The sequence below is a fragment of the Acanthaster planci genome, linkage group LG05, assembly GCF_054643075.1.
Source record: "Acanthaster planci isolate LZ-2023a linkage group LG05, COTS_SCS, whole genome shotgun sequence".
NCBI lineage: Eukaryota > Metazoa > Echinodermata > Asteroidea > Valvatida > Acanthasteridae > Acanthaster > Acanthaster planci.
In genome coordinates, this window is record NC_141781.1 from 22,360,722 (window position 1) to 22,378,445 (window position 17,724).

Here is a 17,724-nt window from a genome sequence, read left to right on the forward strand (position 1 = left end):
TGCTAGATGATAAGCAGAGGTCAGTACAATGCTCAAACTCACGGCCTTGAACAAAAAAATCAGGATGACAACAGACAAACTTGTGCGCACACACAGAAAGTTTTATTCTACTAGTCTTGTTTCCAGTCATCCTGAATCTGACAGAATATTACTGTAGAGTTTGAAATGTAGATTTTGCTGCTAATTTTGAAAATATTTGTAGAATTTGCTCAGAATTTAATAATTTCCTTAGAATTACTTTAGATTCGGGGCATTTCCTCAAAATTTCCTTAGATTCTTTTCCTTCGAAAGCAAAAATTTCCTTAAACACAGGAAATTTCCTTGAAAGTGGAAGCGCTGACCACCAGGCCGTGTCGATGTCCGCTGCCCCCTTGTCACTAAGGCTGCGTCCGAATCTCTTGTCTAGAGCTACTAGTAGGTCTAGGTCTTCACAGAACTGCGTGGAGAAGTGTAGACAATAGACCTGGCCGTAGCTCTGGAAGCCCGTTTCGGACACGGCCTCAACTCCTTGAGGCGGTTTACGCGGCCTGAAACCCTAGTCTTGGGCCAAGAGATCCAGGCCGTACGCACGCAAACCACGGCAAACGAGCTGCCAAGCTAGTACGGTACAACGGTGAACCATAACGGATCCCTGTAGGCTGTGTATACACCGACTTCACCGAACCAAACCACCGCAGACACGTGTGCGTGAACCCCACGTGCGTACGTGCGTGCGTCAGCTGTCCGTATCATGATGTCGAGTCGAACTGGCACTTGCCGCAGCGAAGGGTATTGCGCAACACACCGTACAGTGTTTCCGCCACGCACGCGCAGCAGGCCTGTCAGTCGGGATTGTCAATTTCTTCGCCCAACGCCTTCACATCAAGGCTAGGCTTTTATCTGAGGGCAGAGTGGCTGAAACTGCAGTTGAAAAATGGTCTTAAAGTTGAGGGTTGCCACTTGAAAAATAGCTGCAAACAGACTTTGGAAACGTCACTTTTTAGGGGGGATTTTGTTTTGTAGAAGTGTAATGCGTTTAACCATGGAGGAAGGAAAAAAGCTTCCACGGGTTAACCCATAAAAAATTGAAAAGAAATCAAAAGATTAGGGACCAAAAATAAATTTAATTTGTGTTATAAAAACATCAGGGGTGTTGGTGTGCACATAGAGCATGTTACTGTGCCCATGTGCCCTATACAAAGCCGATTTCACACCGTTTTCAATAGGGCTTGAATTATTGGACTAACCCCGTAGTACGACAGCATACAACTACACATTCATCCAAGGAGCCGTTTGTAGCTCTATGGTCATTTGCCGGTAGGCCGGGGAATACCCTAAACGTATTTAAAGCACAGCCATGCACATGGCACGTGGACACAACGTGATGGCAAGCTGTGCTTGTGCTTAGCGCTTGAAGTCATCATATGACCACATGTGCATTGTGTTACATGGGCTTGAAGGTGGGGAGGGCAACGACGTCACGATAATTTACGGTAAGTGTTTGAACCCTTTATCTTCACAAATCAATCATGTTATTGTTTAATTTATTGATATTTATTTATATTTATTTATAGAGGTATTGAAACTAAAGTTTTAGAAGAAGTTTTTCCTTAAAGAATTCCACATCGGCCATTTCAGTTTCGATTTTTGAGTAGGTGTGCCTGTGTTCCGCCTTCCCACGATATCAAAACATGTAGGCCTAGGTCAACAACTGGCATAGGGGAAGTCTGACCCGGGACGCCGGGTACGTAGTGCCCTGTAGCTGGTATGGGTCTATGGGTAGTCTGCGTTCAAAGAATAATTTTAGACCAACCATGGAGGATGTCGTCTTCCTCCATGGACCAACATCACAACCTTGATTCCAACTACCACCAACCTATTGTCTCTGCAAAATTGTAATTGTAAAGATCTCATAAACCGAGACACCGGGGATCACGGTAGGCCTAAAGCTCTGTCCTGGTTGGGGGAGGGAGGCTGGGTGGTGGAGTGTGGGATGGATACTCCTCAATCCATCATTGCTGGAACTTGGAAGGGGAGGGAGGGTCTCTTTAGAGACATATTCATGCAGATGGGCAATTTGTCATCTCCTGTCCTATTTTATTTCGTAGTTTTTTTTCTCCAGGGGCGTATTCAAGAGGGAGAGCTCAGCCGGGGCTTGAGCCCCCTATTTTTTTCCACTTTCTGAATAAGTAGATACTGTGTACACTTACATGTACATCTTAAACTTCTAGCTCTGATAAAACTGCACACTGAATCCCCTGTTGCGGTGGAGGGCCAGGAGGGGAGCATTATGAGCTGTTGGGGATAAATTCCGGTCTGAGCCCCCAACAATTTCTGGGCACTCCACTGTTTTTCCCATGGGGCTTCCCCCCCTCTCATGTCAACGATGCTGGCTCTTTAGTTCATGATTTTATGTTTTCCTTTTAGATGGATATAGTGCTGTGGAAGACTCTAACCTATGTTTTCATCAGAGGAATGGAGTCGACAGCAAGTGCAACCCCAATGACTACAAGTGTGGATAGGAGCAGAGATGTCCCAAGGGCTTTCCTCATTGTCCTTCTCATACTCACTGTGGTACAAACTCAAGCAGAGAAACAGGTACTTGCAAACCACTACAAAAACATGTCAAATTTCACCAGGAATTACCATGCTTCCTTTACAGTTCACAAGCTCAATTTGCTTATTGATGATAAACCCGTCTTCAGTTTCATTGCTTTTTATAAATTTTTCTCTCTTTAATAAAGATACATTTATGGGTTAGTGCTTACGACTTTAAGTTTATCTTTCTGTCCTGTATTTGAAGATGTTTTTCACTGCTGATTCATAAATATTATTATACGGTATACATAATTTTTTTAGCTTTCTATCACTTTTATCAATTTTTTTGGGAACATGTTTGTTAACGTTGATTTGATTGCAGTGTGGAAAGCCAACACCACCTCAGTGTAAAGATGACTGCACCAACAAGATATGGTTTCATGTCACCAACTCCACTACTGGTATTGGCACTTGCCAGCAATGCCTAGACTGTCCACCAGGCTATCAGCTTGACCGTGTAAGGAGAAATATTATCAAGGCATCCATAGTTAATTCCAGGATTTTCTGTCTCTTTTTTTTATGCTTTTTGTGTGAGAGAGGGTTGGTCGGGGACAAACTTTTAAACAGAAAAAAAAATTATTTGGTTTCTAATGGGAAAAATCTAGACGCCAGCACTTTTACGGAAGTTAAGTAATCATGTGCACTGAATATCAATGAATGTACGTACACAAATGTAGTATAAATACCCTTTGTTTATATCGTCCCTTCATGCCGTAGAATCATGACCCAGCCTGATACACTTACATGTACCACACAACGTGCATATGTTGTATGTTTCTCACACACGAGCGCTGATGAGGTCAATCCATGAAATCAAGTTTCTGGCCAAGGGGTTTCAGGCATGGACATTGTGACATCCATAGTTTCAGTGTGTCGTGGGACATCTTGCTGTGTGAATCACAGTGACACTCCAAATCACAGTGACACCGTTTAATTCCAGAATGAACACCGTTTCAGGCTTCATGTATGCTGCAGCAAAAAATGGAGCCTAAGCCGTGGTTTATAAAATGCCCTGGTGTCCATAAACAGTGCATCAACAGTCTATGTTTAGATACAGAACCAATCAACACTGGCTCGTACCCCATGCCGATGGTGCATGTGATCATGTTACATGTACAGTATTGTACATGAACAGCACACATGGTTCGGTTTAAATTCACGATGCGACTTGCGCTGCCATTTCTACTTTTCCAGAACTAATTTGGAGTACACAATCATTGCTTTTTTGATTTTTAAGCTTACTCAAAATTGTTCAAGTACATCTTGTATGTAGTTTTCCAGCGATCTTAAGTCGCAGATGGCAACTGTATGGTGAAAATGATGATCGCATTGGCAAAATTTGGTCACATTTGCAACTGATTTAGGCGCTATTTAAAGCATTGGTCCAGGAAAACAGTGGTTAAAAAATTACTTGTGTTTTTTCCAGATGTTTCAAGATTTTCATTTTTTTTCTGGGTGAGAAATTCCAGACAGGATCAGCAACATAAGAAAGGTTTTTGTTGTTTTCCCCGCGGTTACAGCCGACATAGGAGTTGGTTGGAAATGAAAACCAGAGAATTAACTACAGATGCCCTTGTAAAGCTGCTGGCTAATCTCAATCCAAGGAAAAGTAAAGACTCGACAGTTATTAATTGTTGGACTAACCTTTCTCCCAGGCATGTGGTGGTGAGGAAGGATTGGAGGCTATCTGCGTACCAGTCTGCTTTCCAGGGGAATTCTTTGACATGGACCAGTCTCGCTGCATCCCCTGCCGACATTGTGATAATACCATCGGAGATATCGCATGCAGTGCTACGAGTGATGGCAAATGTGGTCCCTGCAGACAAGGGTAATTCAGATCAGAGAATCTTCGGCCCTGTTTGCTCTATTTTTTTTTGCTCTTTTTTTTTTTTTTTAAGGTCAAGTCTAGTGCAGACAGCTTGGGACGGTTTCCTCTCGGTGTCTTTTCCTTAGTCCAGCAATTACTACTAGCTGCCAAGTGCTGCCCAGCAAACCTGACCAGATCACTTTTCTTGAGACAATAAGTCCACTGCAAACAAGTCATCCGTCGGTAAAAGTTGTTCTGCTGGACTCGCATCCGGCCTAAGCATAAGGGAATGCTGCACACAGTGAAATCACCTATGCATGATGCATGCATCAAGGTGTGGGGCATGATATGGCAAGCATTCCAGCGTGTTGTTCCTCTTTTGGTCACAGTCATGGCAGGTATTATTTTTGATACAATCAGCCAATTGATTGATGAAGCAAGGAGATAGAGAGGATACCGTTCAATTACACACTAATCTGTTCAACCTGAAAAAAATCTGTTCAAGTAGAAATTGATTTCCTTTCTTTGTGTCTTGATTGGTTTCCACCTTACCTTCTTTAAGTATTGTGAATGTCATATCTCTTGGTACTTGTTCCAATGGCAGGTACTTTCATCAGCAAGGTAAACCAGATCTCTGCCACCGCTGCTCATTGCTGACAGAGACGGACCAGGACTCAAAACCGCAGTGCCAAACCTCAACAGAGCCACCTTTAACTGTAACTACCTCAGAAAGCCCATCTGCACGTCATGAGGACACCCCAGCAATGGTTAGGACTACTGCTGTGTCAACAACAACTCCTGACAGCGATGAGCCAGGACATGTGATGGCATCATCCAACAGAGCGGGTCAAACATCACTGCCAGATAGCACTACCAGCAGCAACATCGAGTTGCCTAATGATAACATCTTTCAAAATGAACCTTCTGCCGAGGAGACAGATGACAAAGGTGGGCCATGTTTTGCATTTTTGATTTATTTGTGAGTCTTCAGGACTGACCTGTGAAATATGTGAGGGAATGAATTATGTATACACTTATTTTTATTTGAAAATGAAACCTTGTCTGTTCCTATTAGATGCGGCTGCCCGTGTTACTCGAAGCAATTTGTTTAGTATCGTTTTGCATTTGGCACATGTGGACTACTGCCTTTGCTGTTTGCCCTGAACCATGACCTCTGTAAAATTCCAAACACAATACTTGATTTTTACTTGGAAATGAATGGAAGTTAAATGATATGGACCAAACGATGGCCTTTCTGTAATACTAAAGAGAATCAGCCACAAAAAATTGTCATATGTTTATTTCATGTTGGCTAAGAAAGCCTGAAAGTGCACAGTCAGCAGTCACAAAAGTCATATTGTAGCAGAGACTTTGATGTGTATGACCCCCTTTCCATTATCACAGAGAAAATTGCAGATTTTCACTGATTCAGGATGGGAGATATGAAAAAGATCTGATGGCAAGCTATTTCTCTATTGTATTCATAATTTAGAAGCTAGTCAGGATGGTCCGTTTTCACCACAGTCATCAATTGTTCTGGTTGTCTGTCTCCTGACTCTCTTCCTGCTTGTTCTCCTGATCGGGGGATTTGGTTGGGTCACCGTTAAACGTTCACGTAGAGTGGCACAGAGACAACAAGAGCAGCGACGATCATTCAGACAATTTGTGCAAAGGAACTGGATAGATGATGGCAGCCAGCATGACCCAGACAGTGAGGATGAAAAAGGTAAATGCTGGGGTCGTATATGCTCTCGTTCAGCTACAAACACAATTCAGTCAGGTTGGAAAGGCCATGTACACCTCCCCTTCAAGCCACGGTTCAATTCCTGTTGAGGTCAGTCAGCTTGGTGTTTGACTGGGGAAAATATCCTACACTGTGCTCTGCTTAGACTTTTCCAAATACAAAACCAGGTGTTCCACTGAACATTCCCCTGACACTCTCAAAAAGGTAGAAATCATTGTTTGGTTTTGTATGGAGTGACTGTCACCAAATAGTGGCTACATAAAATAGTTATCACAGTTGTTACAATCATTGTTAGGGGGAAGCATTTCATATGGCCAGTTTCACCATGGTTACTACAGACACCAGGAACAGATATTTGGTTATAGCATTTCTTGCATTGTTTGAGTTGTGTTTGCAGTATATTTGCCTGTGCTGTTTAGCCAGTTGTTTTTATTGGTTCAACAAATGCTTCAATTAATAAGTGACTTCTGTTCTTATATGTAGTTTTCCTGGATTGTGAGAACGGGACCGTGCAATATTGGGATCTGGCTCCTAGGTCAGTTCCAATATTTTCTATGAGTTAATCTAATTCTTTTGTTTACATAAGGTATCGGCATTGATTGACCCTTATATAATGCATTGTCACTGTGATACATTTTAATCACTGTCTTTATTTATCGTTTTAGGTGTCCAGTGAGTTCAAGTCTGCTGAATGGTGGACTAGAAGCTTCTGGCTTTTCCTCCGTTTCATCTGTGTTTGCAGCTCAGAGGAACAACACTGATCTAACAGACCAGACATCTGGTCGTTCACTGAATTATTCACTGTTAGAGGAACAGATCCAAAGAATGTACCATCTTGAGTCTTGGGATTGGAAATGTCACGATGAAGATGACATGGTTTACATTAAACCTATACAAGACACGGAGAAACCCATGCCACTTAGATCTTATGAAGGGCCTCTGAAAGTTTTGAATCATGAAGAGAATGGTGCTTCAGAGGCTACCCATCTTCTGGCAGGTGATAGTGACGAGGTAACAGACCCAAACGCCCCAGCAAGTCTACAATCCTTTGATGAAACTCATTCTCTCTTGAGTATCACAAAGAGATCCAAAGATCAGAAAGGCAAAAAGTCAAGAGGTTTACAGGCAAAAGAAGGGTCTGCTGGAGGCCGCTTATCTAAGGCTTTTGTCAATGCTGGTGTTCAGTGCCATGATACAGCATTCAAAGCTGGGAAAGATGAGGTCTGCAACGGGAATAGTGAAAGAAATGATGAAGAAGATGGAATGACTGCAGTCCAAGAGGCTGGAGATGGCGTACGTCAAGCAGTCCAGACTGGACAACAGCAGGTTAAAAATTCAACAGCAGATTTTAAGACAAATGGAAATGGCACAAGAATGGCAGCAGAACAAGAGGCCACAGTCTGCAAAGTCCAAGGCGTCCAGACTGACTTTCAGCAGGCGTCTGCAGCAATTGCTGAGAGAAGTGAAGATGCAGCAGAACAAGAGGCCACAGTCTGCAAAGTCCAAGGCGTCCAGACTGACTTTCAGCAGGCGTCTGCAGCAATTGCCAAGAGAAGCGAAGATGCAGCAGAACAAGAGGCCACAGTCTGCAAAGTCCAAGGCGTCCAGACTGACTTTCAGCAGGCTTCTGCAGCAACTGCCAAGAGAAGCAAAGATGCAGCAGAACAAGAGGCCACAGTCTGCAAAGTCCAAGGCGTCCAGACTGACTTTCAGCAGGCGTCTGCAGCAATTGCCAAGAGAAGCGAAGATGCAGCAGAACAAGAGGCCACAGTCTGCAAAGTCCAAGGCGTCCAGACTGACTTTCAGCAGGCTTCTGCAGCAACTGCCAAGAGAAGCAAAGATGCAGCAGAACAAGAGGCCACAGTCTGCAAAGTCCAAGGCGTCCAGACTGACTTTCAGCAGGCCTCTGCAGCAACTGCCAAGAGAAGCAAAGATGCTACAGGAATGGCAATAGAAGTAGAAGCTACAGTCTGCAAGCCACAAGAAGTCCAGACTGACCTCCAGCAAGCTGTAGATGGGAAGAGAAATGGTGAAAAACATCGAAGCAAAGAAGCTACACCTAGGACCAGTGTGACTGCTGCTGTCGTTGGACTAGAGCAAGAGGCCACAATCTGCAAACCAGAAGCGACCCAGACAGAGGCACATGAAGGTGTTTCCGACATCACTGCTTCAGGAGCAGGGCAAGTCAAGGAAGATTCCAACGGATTTGGAAATCCAGTCGAGCCAGAAGCCACTGCATTCAAAGGACTAGAGACCCAAGCAGAACCTGATGCAAGCAGCACCCCACCTGTATCTACTACAGTCTCAAGCACTGATGACAAAGCTAGAAGTGCAGGCTCTCCCCATACAAAACAAAAGCCATCTAAGAAGGGGAAATTTGGCAAACCTGCACCTCTTTCCATCAATCTAAACTGTGAAGGGACTAAAAACCAAATAAATTTAAACTACATGTACAATGTTCATTACCATCAGAATGACAGCTACAGCCCCAGTGAGACAGGTAATTCATTGTCGTAAAAAGAGTTGCTCCACCAGAAATCCAAACCTTGCCTTCATTCAGCAGAATTTCTGCTAATGGAGTTTTTTAATTGTTTGTATGACTGTCAGATTTGGAGTTATTCAGGTCTTCCTACCTCTGTTTGCCTTTTGGTTTTGTCAATTGGAAATAGCCCAGGAATAAATTTCTATAAGATTGCTCTTGAGAGCTGAATATGAATGTTTTTTCCCGAAGAAGTGGTTCTGTTTCATTTGCATTTTCATAAGGGCTTCTCTTCTGTAGTTGAAGTGGTGAGTTAAAATGATGTCACAAAACACCTACTGGGTAACTCTGCTGTTTCATAATTCCTCTAATCTATGAGACACGATTTTGTTTGTTCATTTTCAGAGACTGACAGTGAGTAGAATACTAAGCTTGTCTGCCCCTTCGCTGTGAACCATCGGGGACCAGACCCTGCAGAGTTTGACCGGGAGGTATTAAGACTTTTGCCACAAGAGTCGGACCGTGGTGCCTGATAAGTACATTTAAATCACTTTTCTATCTTCCTTTTGTATTTCTTCTTTGAAAATGTAGTATTTACTAAACAAACTAATCCTGTGAATTTTACAGCGTCACACTGTATTTATGGTTGTGTGGCTTCAGAATGTGGCCTTCAGACTCATAAGAGATACTTTGTGGTAAGACACTCATGTTTTTTCTTTGATACTCCATGCCCTCTTAGGGGGAGTGGCCCAAGGACAGATCTAGATGGGTGCCACTGGGGGGCCAAGTCCACCCCCACGAAGCCACAAATTTTAATGTTTTGTAATGAGGGAGACAGGAAATTCTGCTCTATTTCATTTCCCTCTTTCTAAAGCATGTAAAAAAAAACAGCCCTGAAATGTAGTCTCTAACCTCCCAGAGGCCATAAAAGGTTACCTGAAAAATTTCCAAAATATTTTGGCTGTGGATCCCCCTTTGGCGTGATCCTACTTCTTTCTTGCCATCAAAGTAATCTATGCAAAAGTATGAATATACCTGAAATAAAGAAAACTAGACCTAAAGAGAACCACCCATCTTCAAACCAGGCTGAAATCACAGGTTAAGGTATCCTCTCAAGCAATACAAGAGGAATCATTGTAAACCAGCAGATCAGACATGACTTGGTCAATACAGGCGATTCACAATAGAGTGCCTCCAAGAGTTTGGAACGCGAAGGTCAATCCTGGTGCACGAGATCTGTCAACCCAATGCACCTAATGTGCATTTGGAAAGGGTTGATAGATTTCCTGCATTGTAATTGTTAATTGATCTGAGTGATGCTTTAGCTGGTCATGCTCATTATTCTTCAAGTCCTCTGAACTATTTAAATTGGTGTCAACTCTATTCTGCAGCATTATGCCCAATTGCCACGCTTTCAGAGTGGCCCCCCCCAACAAAAGAAGTGTAACCAAAAGTAACGTGTTTTTGTCAAAATCATTGTCAGAAATTTCTTGTTACTGATATCAAAATCAATGCTTAGAACGTTATCTTTGGGAGAAATTAATTGTTGCTTTGTGGTTGTATTTTTTGTCGTTTTCATTTGTTTTTTTTAATAAATTGTAACAATAAGAATAAATATGCAGAGATCATAGTGATTAATTGATCATTTTGTGGCATCCCAGTTGCTAAAGCTATCAGTAAACCTAATTGCTACTTTGATCAATTTCAAGCATCAAAGGAATCTTGCTGTTGGCACAGATTAGAAATTTAATGTATCGACTATTAAACCAAATACATGTGGTTTTTATGCAACTTACAATGCAATCTTTCAAAGAGGAGAGTTTTAAATTAACTTGTCTGAAACGTTTAAGGAATTCTCATGTTATATTACTGTGTATTGTATGCAATAATTTGTTTCAGTTAAGAAACTGTTATTTGTCAGATAAATTGAAAGTATTCACTGGAAATAAACATATTCACATAGATATTCAAATATGTTTTCATATCCTTGAGGTAAACATCTTTTAATTCTGTGTTTTACTATTTCAAGTCAAGTTTAATGTAAACATGTGAAGGATATCTTGCTTTCTGATTCATTTTGTTGACTTAGAACTAGAAAATGCAACTTTTTATGTCTAAATTGTACTACTGACTTATTTTTCTACCAAATTCAAAATTATTTTTATAAAAGACTAAGTCTTTCTTACTCAATATTCAGCCTTGAAACCAGCTTGTTGATTTTTTCCTTAAAAAATTGTGCTGGGAATGAAATGAAGTTCAGGCTTTTAATGACGGATATTTATTCTCAAAAATATACGCATATATTGAATTTCATTTATACTTTAGAAGTAGATTTATGTAAAATGTAGATCTCATACTTAAGACACTGTAATCTAACTCTATCCCTTTAAAAGCACAATCAGATAATGAATGTACTTCAGGGGTAATATATATGATCTTTAACACAATAAATTTTTATCTTATCCATTGGTTAATTGCATTGTTTTGAGATATGTGCTAAAGGTTTGCTGTGAACTTGTGCTATGAATAACTGGTGTATCATGTGAAACAAGCTTGTAAGTTAGAATTTGTAGGGTAAGTTTAGTTTTTGTGTCACTACATGCAGAGTAGTGTGTTTGGAGTATGTTTAAAGTGAGACGTGTGGATTATCTCTAATATTAGATGATATAATATCCAGCATCAAGTACATGTAGTGTTGTGTCACGTGATGCATCTTCACTGAGCTGTAGTTATTAGATATTGGGCAGTGTACATGTTATTTATTTTATACCCAGAATTTGTCATTTGGATGGCCATGTACTTTGTTTCGTGTACTTGGTTCTATTGTATTCACGTGTGACTCAAGTAGATGCACTGTTGCTTACATTTTAGAAGTTTAGAATTATTAAGCTGAACACAAGCAGTGGGGCAGTGTTCAAGAAATCTACATTAATGCTGAAAGCAATATGTCCGGCAAAGTTTAAGTTATAAGTTTTTTCCTTTGCAGAACTTGTCACTTACATGGCTATGTACTTGCACTTTTTCAGTCGCTAACGTTCTCGAAAAGTTGTTAACAGACATAAAACTTACTTCAACTTGAATTGTATTCACTGACGATTGTTTGTTCATTACAAGCTAGATTTCATCTGGGATTAAATTCTCCTCCCCTACATGTACCATCCCAATCAAACGGAAAAAACTACCTGTCCTCTCCCAGGAAAAGTTTTGAAACTGACAACCCTGTGTGCTTTCTGAGGCCATATTGCCTCAGCATCCCGTAGTATGGAAGGAAATGTGAATTACTGGTTCATTGGTGTTCAAAATTTATATGGGAAATGGGGCTTGTAAATTTAGATCAAGCAAAATGTACTTGTCCACATTTGTTTTGCATATGTCCTAAGGACGTGAATAGATGACTAGATGAGATTCTTACAGGGTTTGGAATTGTACTCATTCGTAGTGTGGGCAGGTATGATTCACAGGAAGGGGGTTGGGATGGAACCCTCTTGCTTTTACACCCCAAAAGGAATGAATACATGAATGAAATTAAAAAAGATACACCCTCTAAGGGTAATTATTTGTACATCAATAACAATGTAATGCAGTACTTCATGTGTAAACCAGTCTGCAACATTCGGACATGAAATCTGAGGGTTTTGGGACCCCCCTAACAGAAATTCCTCAATCCGCCCCTGGTGGTACTTTGTGACCATTTTTTTGCATGAATAGTTATTCATGTTCACTTTTAAACACTGAAGCTGTTACATTATTTATGTAACATGTCATGTCATCCGATTCAGAGGAATCAGAGTGCCGCTTCTCTAACTGGAGTGGACTGCAAATTTGCATTTGTACGGAGCTCTGGTAGTGTCATCTTACTTGTTTTTATCTCGGGATGACAACATATTACAGGCAGTATGGCGACATCATGAGATGTTTATCGCAGGATGACATCTTCGATTGGAGATCAACATCCTGAGGTAATTTATCATGGGATGACGACATCACGAGATAATCATTATCTCGGGATGTCGTCATAGCAAACGTGATGTCTACTTCACTGCGTGTAACAAGCGGTGACCAGACATCATGACGTTTGATCAGTCCAGTTAATATCATGTTTGGCAATAAGAAGACAATGCTTTAATCAAAAAACGAAAGCACCTCGGGCCACCTGTGCGTTTTCAGGGTGGTTTGTCAATGCACTCATTGACAAACAATTTCATAATTCCACTTTTAATAATGTTATCATCCATGATAAATGATCTGTTTCGGCAAGTTATTATCTTGTTTTGGCAAGTTATCTTGCTTCGGCAACTTACTGAAAGATATATATGCCTCCTTGCGAAACGCATCATAAAGGGAAAGTGACACCAGTGCAATAGGGCTTATAACAAGTTGTGTAGTGGCAATGCAACTGGCCTATTTTTGACGAAGTTAAGTTCCGATGTTATTTGTTTACACAAACATAAATATTCACTTGACATTTCTCTTGTTGAACCGGTAATGTGGGGTGGGTCAAGGCGCGGAAGCAATGCAGTCATGACGAGTAAATCTCGGGTAAATCACCAACAATGTTGAATTTATGTTTCACCCTTGATATTATCCGTTTATACTCGGGGGGGGGGGAGGTGGCATCATAACTAAGCTTCGACTGGGGACCTTCCCAGGTTTTGATGTTCACTCGAGCGCAGAGTGCTTGGACGTGGTGTGATCAAAGACCAGTGGGGATGTTGATCACAAGTTTCAACAGAACTGCAAATTCAAACAAATACAAGGGTTTCTAAAAATGCAGTTGCTCTGAGCATTTGTCAGGTTCAAACTTGTCAAAGTGGAGAGAAATTTGTCGTCAGTTACTATTGACGAGTGTGTTATGCTCTGCAGTCATATGCTACCTTCATTGGAATCTATCCAAAAGTTACATTTCAGGTACTGGTATAAAGGAAATAACTAGAACGAACTCACCGCTTATGTAGCTGTCAAACTCGTAACATGCGGGCTGCCATCTTGGAACCCTTTTCTTTATTCAACATGTAGGCCTAGTTCATGTCGCTCACATAACACCAAACAGTTTACGTAATAAAGGTACAGTGATAGCCAATCATGTTCCGTTGGTGTTACGGTGTAATTCGACCACCAGAATTAGAAGCCCTTACTGCGGTGGTACAACGCTTGTAGACAGGTGGTACGCGCGCGTTACATGCCTCTTTGACCAATAGGGTGTCGTGATTTACTAAAATGCACTCGCGCGTCAAGCTGAAGAATGTGCGTCAGTGAGGGCGGTGCCACTGCAGTTATGTGACGTCTTATCGAGGGCCTGAAAGTAACAGGTCACGCAGCGAGCTTCTGAAACCCGCGTGCGGTCTGCCTATGGGGATTTTACATTGGGCCGTCCGATCACGTTCGATAATTTTTGGAAGAATAAACCACCCCATGAAACACTCATGTTGGAATTTTACCTTTGTCTTCCTCAAGTTATATTTAGGAAAAGTCACCTGGAGATGGGTGAAAAAAATATTAACAACCCTTTACGTTTGGCGATCTCGGTCTTCTTGTTCATGCGTGTTTTCACTCTCTGTGCTTTCGTGGAAACGAGATTGTACAACGTTGCAAAGATTTACCCATAACTGCAGTCGATGGGTTCCAGATTCCGTTGAGTTGTTGTTAGCAAAGATTCGATAAAATACTATTTCGTAAAAGCATTATAACTCATAAATGTATTTGAAATATATTGATCTGTTTTTATTTCAACTTTTACCGACAGATTACCATGAAGTTTCAAACCATATTCATCTGTGTATGAGACTGCTGTCTTGTATTTTAGATTTTCGGAAGTGATGGGTCCATTTTGGCAGGATATTTCTCTGTTAGGCCAGGTGACTTTTCAGTTTCTATACATTGATATATTAGTTAATATTTTCTAAAGCCAATTTCCGAGTAGAATTTTAGAAGAAGTTACTGAACTAGAAATTATTACAAATTTTAAAATCTTTGTACATTATTTTTCCTATCCAATGGTTCCCGGAAGCGCGCCATTAGGGGTCAACTTTCAGGCTTTATAGGAAACAAAACGTGCATAAATTAGCTTCACGGTCTTTTAACCTCTAAGCGCAAACTGAAGAGTAATTGTCTCTTCGTGGATTATTCTTGAAATTAAATAAGAATTTTTTCAAGGCGGAAATATATTTTTAGTTGAATACTCGGCGATTGAAACATAAAATTTTCAGTTTGATATTCTGGCTTCACCCCCTCTTCCGGTAGATTCGGGCAGGCTTGTTCTCATATGTTCACGAACGGTTCATTTGTTGTTCGTGTGTCGGCCGCTCGAACGTCGAAACAGTATAGCTTCGCAGGTAGTTAGTGAGAAACGTACATGTGGCGGCGTCGATGTGCGTCTTGGAGTCAATGTTTAGTACGGAGCTCTGGAAGTGCCATCCGACTTGTTCAGATACCGAGATAATTTTTCTTATTAAGTCGAATTATAAAGCGTATTTAGTCGATTTAACGAGATAAATGATGTAGTCAAGTCGACTTCCTAATTCCAGTAAGTCGACTTGGCGAGATATATCATGACATCAAGTCTACTTTCGGAATTCCCTATGTCAACTTGGCGAGATTATTCATGTAAAGTCGACTCCCTTATTTGATGAAATGACTTGGTTGTGGTCGCAGCTTCTTTCCCCAAAGCCGCTGCTGTAGCTTCTGTTTTTGTTTCAGCTGTTGCGTCATCTGCAGTGTTTGCCTCGACTGCAATTTCTCTCAAAGACAAAGGCGAAGACCGAGTGTTAGTGCCCACAAACCTCTAAGGAATAAGATGTGTCATTCCTCAATGCCAAGACTAGGAGACACAAACTGAAGCCAAGAAAGTTATCGCAGTTGATGGTCATTGCATTAATGTCATTGGAACTAGGAACAAAGTTCTTATCGCGGGGGAGGGCGTTCTGAACTATAAATGCCCGTCTTTCAAATACCGCGTACATAAAGAGAAGGAAATGTAACAAAAAGGTCACAATAATATCGTGAGAAGACGATTTACGAGCCAAATTCCAAACCAGTTGTTTTATTTAAAAAATATTAAAAGTTTTAAAAAAATCCTTGACGAGGATTGCACTGTCCATCTATCCACGCTATCATTCGACCACCAGAATAAGAAGCTATTACTGCGGTGGCACGACACTCATGGAAACATGGTACGCGTGCGTTACATGCCTCTTTGACCAATAGGGTATCGTGATTTGCCAAATGCACGCGCGCGTCAAGCTGAAGAATGTGCATGTGAATGTGGCACTGATTTTATTATGGAGATCAGTGGAATGCGGTGCCACCACAGTTATGGCGTCTAGTTGGATTAGTCTATAGTTAAACAAGTGTATTGATTTCCGGGACCCGCCGATCCCCTTAGCTTGGACTTTAGTCAGAATATTGTAACAAAATTAGTGTTATTTGAATTTTTGTTGTGTGTTATAGATTTTATTTTAAATTGTTATATTTTTGATGTTCATGTATATGTGTAGTTTGCTTTCCATATCGGTTGATCTCGATTTAAATGTAGGACTATACCACTATGTTTAGTCCCACTAAATGGAACATTCCAACATGCCACACCTTTCATTGTTAAGTTAATTAGCCCACTGGGGACTTCTACCTTGGTTCAATGATCTTCTATTGTACAAAGATTCCTGGGACTTGGCATGCCACACTCTTATTGTTGGCATTCATTGGGCTATCTATAAAACTGGAGTGTAAAAATTCTCGCTAGGGACTTCTTTGACTGGGACGGTCAGGGAAACATCCACAACTGAGATATTCCTGTGTCTTTTCTCTATGTAAGTTTTTGTGTTTGTTTCTTCAACAAAAACTTGGGATACTCCGCTCCAGCCATTCCTTATATCTGGACTGCTATGCTCTTGTGCATGTGGCCAGGGTATTTTTTCTGCTACAGGTCCATTTCTGGGGGGAGGGCGTCGCCCGCTTTGGGTTTGAGGTCTGGGTAGTTTGTCTTCACATGTGTGTGATTTAAAATGGCCAGCATGTGCAGGAGCATATTTAATGTCACTGCACCCTGCATGGCGCAGGGAGCAACTACTTGTGGTTAATTTGTTATCTCTATAGCCATATTCCTGTGTGATATACTTGATTTTGTTTACTTTTTTAAGAAAATAAATAAGCCGCTGAAAGATTTCTGCAGATTGGCTTCCCACCATTGGCAACGCCACGGTATGAAATAGAAGCCAACCAGCGGCCATGTTACCAAGCCGAATACAAATGCGCGGGTTGGCTTGCTTCTATTGACGCCAGGGGGAACAAAGGCGGGCATTGCCGGGCAAGCTTTGTATTCGGTTCGGTAAAATGGTCGCGAGTGGATTTAATGATTTCTGTAAGCTAATTAGGGCATTGTGAGTCCAGATTTTTTTGTAATATACGTCCGTGACGCAAGCGCACAGCTTTTGAAATTCGCACGCGACTGACTTTACGTCATGTATATTCAACCTGAATAGCCAATCTGCGTCATTTTCGTATTCTACACGACCAGGGCTAATGAACGAACGTGCACGCGCGCAACCCGTGGAGTCGAGGATGCTTCGAGAGCAGGCACCATTGGGTGCGTTCGATTAGCTTCCCTGAACACACCAGTGTTACACTCAAGGGAAGTCTCAAAATGGGGCTTATCGAACGCTGCAGTGTGTTTTCCAAGGCATTCTGGGAAAAAGGTCAAGTCCTCGCCTCGTCCCATCATGTACGTCCATGCTCGAACAGTCCATCCATGACGTCATTACACTCGGGCAGCCTCCAGAGACCCGCTCGCTGGCGCCAGCTGGGTTAGTGGTGGCTGACACCAGGGCGGGCACGAACATCACGTGATGGCTAAACGAACGCTCTCGTGTAAGTTTGACTTACACGTGTAAGCTAATCGAACGCACCCATTGATTGCAAGCTTCTATCAATTGGACGAGCATTCAAGTTGCGCGTTAACTTCTGGTTCCCAGCTTTATGTGCGGTGGGTGTGGTTTAAACTGAAGTGATGTCACCCTTACGAACCGGATACTGCCGCCTGTGAACAGGGGTGGATCCAGGAATGTCTAATTGTTTTCATTTTTTGAGAAATAAGCGGAATTGACAATGAAACATTACATGACA

At 41.6% G+C, this 17,724-nt stretch overlaps 1 protein-coding gene and 1 long non-coding RNA gene across 3 annotated transcripts in view; one reads left to right on the forward strand and one right to left on the reverse strand.

Annotated features, from left to right (window-relative positions):
- The window catches only part of LOC110987435 (uncharacterized), a 55,163-nt gene extending 40,803 nt beyond the window's left edge, over positions 1-14,360 (reverse strand). Inside the window, exon 1 of one of the 2 annotated variants that reach the window (XR_015425411.1) lies at positions 13,552-14,360. This is a non-coding gene — a long non-coding RNA (uncharacterized LOC110987435). The remainder of the gene's footprint in view (positions 1-13,551) is intronic. The other variant, XR_015425416.1, reaches the window with a different exon arrangement.
- On the forward strand, positions 1,399-12,154 carry LOC110987427 (uncharacterized). Its single transcript, XM_022250160.2, has 9 exons — positions 1,399-1,472; positions 2,407-2,577; positions 2,900-3,034; positions 4,233-4,405; positions 4,989-5,332; positions 5,877-6,110; positions 6,612-6,663; positions 6,794-8,628; positions 9,013-12,154. The coding sequence occupies exons 2-9, from the start codon at positions 2,407-2,409 to the stop codon at positions 9,027-9,029; spliced, it is 2,961 nt and encodes a 986-aa protein (XP_022105852.2). The 5' UTR covers positions 1,399-1,472; the 3' UTR covers positions 9,030-12,154.
- Positions 14,361-17,724: the final 3,364 nt, after the last annotated feature.

Bases quoted from the DNA above. Each gene is read 5' to 3' on its own strand.
- LOC110987427 (XM_022250160.2), top strand. From the start codon at position 2,407: ATGGATATAGTGCTGTGGAAGACTCTAACCTATGTTTTCATCAGAGGA. The intron at 4,406-4,988 runs GTAATTCAGATC...TTCCAATGGCAG, and splicing joins TGTGGTCCCTGCAGACAAGG to GTACTTTCATCAGCAAGGTA. The intron at 5,333-5,876 runs GTGGGCCATGTT...TTCATAATTTAG, and splicing joins CGAGGAGACAGATGACAAAG to AAGCTAGTCAGGATGGTCCG.